The sequence below is a fragment of the Gobio gobio genome, assembly GCF_949357685.1.
Source record: "Gobio gobio genome assembly, chromosome: 25".
NCBI lineage: Eukaryota > Metazoa > Chordata > Actinopteri > Cypriniformes > Gobionidae > Gobio > Gobio gobio.
The window spans coordinates 20,641,466-20,650,444 of record NC_137121.1 but is presented as its reverse complement, the minus strand read 5'-3'; the positions used below and the strand labels follow the sequence as shown (position 1 = coordinate 20,650,444).

At 37.0% G+C, this 8,979-nt stretch overlaps 1 protein-coding gene across 1 annotated transcript; it reads right to left on the bottom strand.

The window, feature by feature from the left end:
- Nucleotides 1-762: 762 nt before the first annotated feature.
- Nucleotides 763-8,459, bottom strand: pdia3 (protein disulfide isomerase family A, member 3). The gene is made up of 13 exons (XM_079810363.1): nucleotides 8,012-8,459; nucleotides 6,750-6,828; nucleotides 6,215-6,332; nucleotides 6,020-6,127; nucleotides 5,787-5,916; nucleotides 5,575-5,691; nucleotides 5,331-5,456; nucleotides 3,004-3,186; nucleotides 2,811-2,919; nucleotides 2,589-2,717; nucleotides 2,423-2,502; nucleotides 2,279-2,336; nucleotides 763-2,195 (listed from the first exon to the last, which is right to left on the bottom strand). The coding sequence occupies exons 1-13, from the start codon at nucleotides 8,146-8,148 to the stop codon at nucleotides 2,085-2,087; spliced, it is 1,485 nt and encodes a 494-aa protein (XP_079666489.1). The 5' UTR covers nucleotides 8,149-8,459; the 3' UTR covers nucleotides 763-2,084.
- Nucleotides 8,460-8,979: the final 520 nt, after the last annotated feature.

Here is an 8,979-nt window from a genome sequence, read left to right as displayed (position 1 = left end):
TGCTGCTGTTTTTCCTAAACTTGTTTTAGTGAAATATCTGAATGTCTAATAAACCGTTTAAGGTGCAGGGTGAAATGATTTGAGTACAAGGGATGTCAGAATCAGACATTTCTGTTTGATGTCTGACAGCAAAGGATAATTATGCTTCTGAGATGTATGTCAAATGATTAATCTTGATTTAATTGCATCCAAAATAAGTGTTTTTACATAATGTGTGGGTACTGTGTATAATTAAGTATAAATACAAGCATACATATATATAAGAAATATTTATATATATATCCGAAGCATAATTAAAAGAAGCACAAGTATTATACATGCAAATAATTCTTAAATATATATGTGTGTGTACTCAAATATACATAATTATGCATGGTACACGTATGTAAACAAACTTATTTTGGATGCAATTAATTGCATTTTATAGGTTGACAGTACTGATATATATAGGCCTTGCCGTTTGTCCTTGAGTAGGTTTAAAACTACTGGTTAACTGCAAAATGATGAAGTAGTTAATGCCTAAACCAAATGTTTTACCTGTTTTCATGCCTAATCATGTGTTTGTTTCATAGGCCTGTTAGCTCCAATAAGGCTGGAATACACTACACAACTTTTGTACACTTGAGACCAAAAATTGCGAGGAGTGTGTGAGTCTGTGTTTGTGTTCGGGACGTCTAGAAAGTATTGTACACTCTTAGCAGAAAAGGTTCTATAATTGAACCCTAGGGTTCCTGACTTATTAAATAACGCTTAAAACAAAAAGGTTGTACAACTTTTTTTATTTTAAATGTGCTCATTAATGCCGATTTTGTTTCTTTTTCTTTATGGTTGAAATTTTTGTTGTGCTTTCTTCTAAAGTTGGAAAATGTTCAATAAATATGTTTTGGGGGAAAAACACGTGGTTGTATAGAAGGAGAAATGTTAAATGATTGCATAATGGTTTATTTAACATTTTCTAATGATATAAATTATGCTTGCGAGCTGTTTAACTCATTAAATGTAATCAAATTAAAAATGAAACAATCCATAAAATTATGCCATAGTGGAACCCCCTCAAAAAGGTTTTATATATGAAGAGCCTGATATAACCCAGCTTCAACATTATATAGAATCTCTCCTCAGATATAAAGTTGGCAAACATTTTTAATTTAAAAATAGATTTATGATACTGCCTGCAACGTACCCTAAAAAAAAAGAAGAAGATTTGTTTACTTTGAAGCTGGCGGCTTTCTTGGGAGAATTTCTCACTACCAGTAAACTGCACCATCTAGTGTATCACTGGTGGACCTGTTTGTTGCTTCTTGTGTTCCATTTCTATTAAAATGCAATAAAATGAAAATCTGCTTAATTATGCTTTACCAAAATACATCTAGACATTTCTTGACAGTTAAACACGTCAGATAAAATTTGACTTTCAGCCTAAATGTAAAGTTTAAGTGATTTACAATGTAGTGTTATTTTAAGATTGTGCTTTTTTTTTTTTTTAGACGCTTTCAAGAAGATCAGCTGCCACAAATGCTCTCAAAAGACAGACAAGGATTAAGGGAAACTAATCAATTTTGCTCAAGTATAAACTTTGCTTCATCGTAACACTACAAGTATCACGATTGTCTTATGAATATGTCTGCCACGTACGATTAAATAAAACGTAAATTAAAAAAAAAAAAAAAAAAAAAACAAGATTGATCAGGTTTAGTGGGCCTTTTATTTCACGATCCTTCCAAACATACAAAAAAAAAAATTAACAAAAAAAAAAAAGGTACAAAAGGAAAAATAATTCACCAAATCCCCCTCCCCTATTCCATGAGAAAAAAATATGTAGAATTGGTCTCAAAAGTGCATCTCTCCAAGGTACAGTGTAGGGAAAACAATCTCAAATTGACAGATCTGTACCTCTTCCACTTATCTAAAAATCACACACAGTCTGGCCGTCCCGTCACAAGCTTCCACAGTGTTCCCAGAGCAGCAGGCCCAAGAGAGGGCCAACAATGTGACGTGGGTCAGAGCACTCGCTTCACTAAAGATTGGAATATAATTTATGTCTCCTGCAAGAATTCCCTCCTTGGTTGTTGGGCTGTGATTGTTTATAACTCGGACTTCTTCTTCTTTGTCTTCTTGTCGTCCTCTTGAACCTCCACGGTGCTTGAGGCCTCTTTCTTCAGGTAGGAAATGAAGTCGTTGACTTCACGACCTCCCTGAAAGTCAAACAACGCAGATTAGATTCATTTCTCGACAGACGTTTGTAAGTGTGCATTGACCAAAGTCAAATAAAACAAACCTCATATTTCTTTGGATTCTGCTTCTGACCAGCAGGGGAGAAATAGATGGTGGGGAATCTGGAAGCAAATAGTCAGATGAGTAAATCAAACTTCAAATGAGACCAAAAACTTGCATCAAAGAAAAATATTGATCGACGACATACCCTCTAACTTCATATGGAGAGGGGACGTCGTTAGCGGTGGCATCCATCTTTGCGATGACAATGTTTGGATTGCTGGAAAGCTGTGAAAAATATCATGTTTATGAAATTGTGCTGTTCAGGTCAATATTTCATAGCACTCAATATATAAATCGATGTCTAAACTCACCTTCTCGCCCAGTTCTTTGTATTTAGGCTCCAGGCTCTTGCAGTGTCCACACCAGGGGGCGTAAAACTCGATGAGAACGTCTTTGCTGTCATCATTTACAATTGAGTCAAAGTTCTCAGCCACAAGAACCTGCAAAAATATGGATGGAGTAGCAGGTTATGTAAACTAGCTATTATAAAATTATGATATTAATCAATGCTAAAACCCAATCCTCTGACGCACCTTCACGGGGCCATCGTTGTTCTCAGGAATAGGCTCAGATTTGAGGTAACGCTTGAGTTTCCCATCAAAATAATCTTGCAGGAACTTCTCCAAGGCCTTTCCATCACGACTGCAGACACAAAAGAAAGATTTTTTTTTACCTGCTTAAAACAAGATTCTTTTTTGTAAAAAAAAAAAAAAAAACACTACGTACGAGAACTCGTCCTTCATGACGTATTTGTCCCCCTTAGCAGTACGGATGCCGACGAGAGGCAGCTCTCCACTGCTGCCGTCCAGACCCAACTCGGACACGTCATGACTGAAGCTGTTCTTACTGGCCACAGCGAAGCTGAGCGTCTTCCCCTGATCCAGGAAGCTCTTGGCCACCTTCATTACTCTGGACAGAGACACGAGGATTATCAGAGCATGACCACGGTCAGTCAACACTTCCCCTTCATTCAAATAAAAAAACCTCACGTTTTACAAAAACCCTCAGTGTACAGACGATATTTAGGGATAATCCACAGCTAGCCGTGCATTAAGTAGGGAAAAATTAACGACGGGCCGTTGAATTATTAGAAAAATAATGCACACCCGAGGTTGTGATGCGGTCACGACGCGAAGCGTGGAGCTTTAACTCCACATACTCCAAACTCGGCTCAGACCTTCAGACTGTTCTGACTCATTGTGCTATATCTTTTCTAACTGATCAGACTCACGGTTTTCCTAAAAATGACGATCAAAACTCGAAAAAATCCCATTGACTTTCATTGACGGAATGTTCAGATGAGCCAAGACTGTTCAGACTCCAACTAACAAAAATTCAAAATCTAAACACTGAAGCACATTAGACTCAAAGAGGCGGCCATTCTATGAATTACTATATCTAAACCACTGAGACTCAAACTTGCATTCTATCTAATATTTCTAATCTATCCATCATGGTAAATTATGGTAAACTATGGTAAATTATAGTAAATTATGGTAAATCATGGTAAACTATGGTAAATCATGCTAATATGGTAAACTATGGTAAATCATGCTAGAATCATGGTAAATCATGCTGATATCATGGTAAACTATGGTAAATCATGCGAATATAATGGTAAACTGGTAAATCATGCTAGAATCATGGTAAACTATGGTAAATCATGGTAAATCATGGTAATATAATGGTAAACTATGGCAAATCAAGCTAGAATCATGGTAAACTATGGTAAATCATGTTAATATAATGGTAAACTATGGCATATCAAGCTAGAATCATGGTAAACTATGGTAAAACATGCTAGAATCAGGGTAAACTATGGTAAATCATGCGAATATAATGGTAAACTATGGCAAATCATGGTAAACTATGGTAAATCATGCTAATGTAATGGTAAACTATGGCAAATCAAGCTAGAATCATGGTAAACTATGGTAAATCATGGTAAACTATGGTAAATCATGCTAATGTAATGGTAAACTATGGCAAATCAGGCTAGAATCATGGTAAACTATGGTAAATCATACTAGAATCATGGTAAACTATGGTAAATCATGTTAATATAATGGTAAACTATGGTAAAACATGCTAGAATCATGGTAAACTATGGTAAATCATGCTAATATAATGGTAAACTATGGTAAATCATGCTAGAATCATGGTAAACTATGGTAAATCGTAGTAAGCTATGGTAAATCGTGGTAAACTATGGTAAATCATGGTAAACTATGGTAAATCATACTAGAATCATGGTAAATCATACTAGAGCGTGGTAAATCTAGTACTGAGTACTCTAGTAACCAACCTATCTGTCTGTCTGTCTGTTATTATGTGTTGACTTCAAAACTGCCAAACTTTAATTTTTATACTGCTTTAAACTTCCAACCTTCAAACTTAAATCTTTAAATTTACTTTTTCAAACTTTTTGGTCTAGCTTTTTCAAGCCAACTTGAAAAAGTATACTTCCCTCATCAGTATACAGACGATATTTAGGTATAATCCACAGCTAGCCGTGCATTAAATGATTTTAATACAAAGAACCGCCTGACGCGAAGTGGAGCATTAAAATCGTTTAAATGCAGCGCTAGCTGTGGATTATCCCACTTATACCATGGTCATTTGCCAACATTGAAAACTTAAGGCTGTTGTTTACAGCGTAATATGTGACTGGAAGGGTCCAATTGACCCACTTTGAATCAGACACAGATTTACATTTATTTGAACAAATGAATTATAGCATTTATTTGAATTCATTATCGAGAGAGTGATTCATAGTACGTAGTACTGGCGTAACTACCTGTGCAATAAACTGTTTTATGGTACACCTTCCAGCCAATCAGAATTGAGTATTCAGACAGGCCATGATATATCAGTGTTATTTTAGTATCATTGAGATACCATTATATTTATTTGTTTTACTTTTTTTGATTGTGTGTAAAAATTGCGTGTACTACTTAAACATATTTCCAGATTTTTGTCAAAATAACATTTCTATGTAAAAACATTTCAAATGTCCCTGAGAAACCATTGACAAAATGGAGTTCACGTTCTACCTGTTCCTCCAGTAGTTGGAACCCTTGGGGTTCTTCTCATAGTCCACATCATAGTAGGCCACCAACAAGTCCTTGCCTTTCAGCTGGTCTTTGTTGTCATCAGTCATGTGGGGACAGATGCCAAAACTAGCATATGATGAGAAAAGGACTGACATTAAATATTTGACCATCAAATTCATCAGAAATGAATGCAGATTTGAGCATCTCTGTGCCCTATTTTCCTCATTTTCAAGTTGAAACATACATGTTGTCCTGAATGAACTTCTTGATCTTTGCACTTGTGAACTTCTCCTCAGTGAACTTCACACTGCTGTCTTCAAATTTGTTGCTGAGATGAGGTGGCCGGAACAAAAGAATTCCCCTGCAGAACGCATAAATAACGTTTTTTAAATTAGAAACAAGATTTTTCTGCGAAACTGAAACCAAAAGCACTAGGAACAGGAAAATGCCACATACTGTCCATCATCATCATGTTTCTTCAATAAGTCCTCAACATTAGTGTGGGCGAAACGGTAGGACTCTCTCAAAGCACTGGCCGCCTTCAGGAACTCTCCCTGAGCAGCACTTCCTCCATCAGCGAAGAAACCTGGAGACACAGAGAACCATTAGACGAAAGAGTATTGATGCAATACAGTATAATCAGGGCTAATGTGAGGCACTAAACATTCCTATATAACACCACCACTTACCCACAACACTGGCATCACGGTCCCCGATGAACTTATCAAACTCAGCCTGACTCTTGAGCTCCACTGAGGCTGGGCCAGCCTGTTTCTTCAGGTGGCTAACAATTCCATCTGTTGGAGTAATGAAGAAACACATTAACAATCTGATTAAGAAACTACTTACAGCATCACCAGGTATGACGAGATATGAAAATATACCTGCTGTCCTGGGGCCATCATAACCACCAGAATCCTCTCCGTCTCGGAAAATCTTCAGGGTTGGGTACCCGCTCACGCCATATTTGCTGCACACATTGGAACTGGAGGTACAGTCCACCTAAATCATATCGGAGATGAATATTAATACCATTAATATATCAAACATTTATTATTAGTAATATGCATTGCTAAGGACTTAATTTAGACAACTTTAAAGGCGATTTTCTCAATATTTAGATTTCACCCTCAGATTCCAGATTTTCAAATAATTGTATCTCGGACAAATATTGTCCTAACAAACCATACATCAATGGAAAGTACTCTTTTTCAGCTTTCGGGTGATGTATAAATTTTTTATTTAAACATCTTTGACCCTTATTACTGGTTGTGTGTCCACGGTCACATATACTTTGAATATTTGAAGTACACTACAAGAAGAGCACACTTTTACACAAGGGAAGACTTTCCAACCAGGGAAAGTCTATAGAGAGATGTAAATGTATTCCAATAAATTTTCAGGGTTGAAAAACAATACCTTAGCAAGTGGAGCGATGCCTTTTAGTCGAGTGGCGGCTGCCTCAAACTCAGGGGCAAGACGTTTGCAATGGCCACACCTAAAAGTGAACATGACACATGAGGTTTAATATTTTGTATAATTAGGCTATTAAAACAGAATGATAAGAGGGGGGAAATGCAATGAATGTTAATGGTGACTGAAGCTGTTATTCTGACAAAAATATCCTTTTCACAACATCAAAAACAAACCTAAAAAATAGGGAAAAAATATGAGTAAATGCCTAAATTCATTTTTAGTTGAACCATCCCTGAGTTTTTCTAGACTCCCTATGAAAACGTTAAATCTAGTCAAGGTAACTCATTGATAAGTTCTGTCCCAGCTTAGTTAGTAACGCTGAACTACGTAATCGAGCGTTATCCAATCACACACGGCCAGCGAAACTTCATTGACCAATCAAATCGTTACAACGGAGGGCGACAGAGCCTACAAACATCCTTGTTTCCCGCCCACATCTAAGATTTCTGTCTAACAAACTGCCTAAAGCAGTAAAATGCCACAAACATTAAATCAGACATACATAATTGAATTGTGTAAATATGCAAATAAGTCTAAAAATCCTACTATTTCACACGGAGAACAAACAACCATATAACGTTCGCTTCTTATGCAGAATACAAGTTCTTAAAGGGACAGTGGACCTAAAAATGAGAAGTCATCATCAGTTACTCAATCTCATGTTGCCCCAACCTGAATGACTTTCTTTCGCCACATGGAATTCAAACTGAGATTTTGTGCAGAACACGAGGGGCTGACAGCAGAGTAAACCACTATAGTATTAGCAAAGTGGAGAAACGCTACAAACAGGAAGTGATTGATACAATTAGTTTCATCCACAACTATGGAGCCGCATGGATTCGTTCTGATCTCAGTGAGCGACTAAAAGTCATTATCAATCCAAATCCATTCCCAGATTGCTTATAGTCATCTCACGGCCTTGCAGACTTATAATGTGACTAGAAAAGTAGCGGTTATGGTTGGCGTTACTTTCGCTTTAGCGCAGCCTTGCAGTATTATTAATAGTCCCGTGTATGCATGCAGTTCCCAAACATTTCTACTGGGGTAGGTTTGGTATTCAGAAAAATAGCATGATAAATACATTCATTGTCATTTATAAGCAAATAAGAGTGTGTATTAGCGTATTTCAGTGAGCTCTAGTGCACTACATTGTTAAAGCGCATGGAGAAAACATAATTAAAAAGCCAGAATCGTCTTACACTCACCAGGGTGCGAAAAATTCCACCAGAATGAGGTCGTGGTCTCCGATTTTGCTGTCAAAATCGTCATCCGTGAACTCGAGCACATCACTCGCGCGCGTGGCCGCTGCAAAAGCAGCGACAAATAGCACCGCCAGCATCATTTCAAACGCTTTTCAGTGCAAAAGTGAAGGGGACGGTTAATAACCTGGCAGCCCTCAATGACTTGCTTCTTTTTGAGGTGATGCGGTACAGGGAAGGAGTGCCCAAAAGAAAGGCCCACTGGATCTGGCACCCTGCACTCAATGAAAGAGAAAGCGCAGACGGACGGCACGGATGTGCAAACCCGGAGCTCTTCAAAGTAACCAAAGTGTGGCATCTCACCATTGGATTTTCAGGCGCGTCATGCTGTTGCAATCAGCCAATCAGAGCTCGGGAAACACACACTTCCGGGTGGGGAATCATCCTTTGCATGCTATAAGGAAGAAGAGTTGCCTTTGTTTGTTCTTAAAATGTACTGTCAAAATTGTATTCGAGTTGAAATACTAGTTTCCATGGAAGTGTGGAGATATTTGTCTTCAGTTAACTCGTTATATAAACTATGTGGCTTAACTGTAATTCCCCTACAATATCAATATGCTACAAGATTATTATATTCAAATGAATGTGATATATGAATTAGGTCAAATGTAACAAAAAACTTAATCAGAGATTATATACCTAAAATGTATAATGTAATAGATTACATTACTAACTATAATTTGTATTCAGTATTGTATTGCAGTGTGTAAGTATCCAGCACTGTGTGTTTGTGTGTGTTTGCATATTTTCAAATTCAAACCTGGAAATAAATAGCATTTTTAAAAAAAAGATATTTCTCCCAAATTTGAAAATTACCACATGATATACTCACCCTCAAGCCATCCTAGGTGTAGCCTATATGACATTTTTCTTTCAGACGAATACAAAAACGAATACAAATACAAGTTATATTT

What these genes read in the sequence shown, in the direction of transcription:
- pdia3 (XM_079810363.1), bottom strand. Translation starts at nt 8,148, where the DNA reads ATGATGCTGGCGGTGCTATTTGTCGCTGCTTTTGCAGCGGCCACGCGC. An exon ending in TCCAACTACTGGAGGAACAG is followed by an intron (nt 3,187 to 5,330) that starts GTAGAACGTGAA and finishes GTCTCTGTCCAG; the next exon opens with AGTAATGAAGGTGGCCAAGA. An exon ending in AGAATCCAAAGAAATATGAG is followed by an intron (nt 2,196 to 2,278) that starts GTTTGTTTTATT and finishes TTTGACTTTCAG; the next exon opens with GGAGGTCGTGAAGTCAACGA.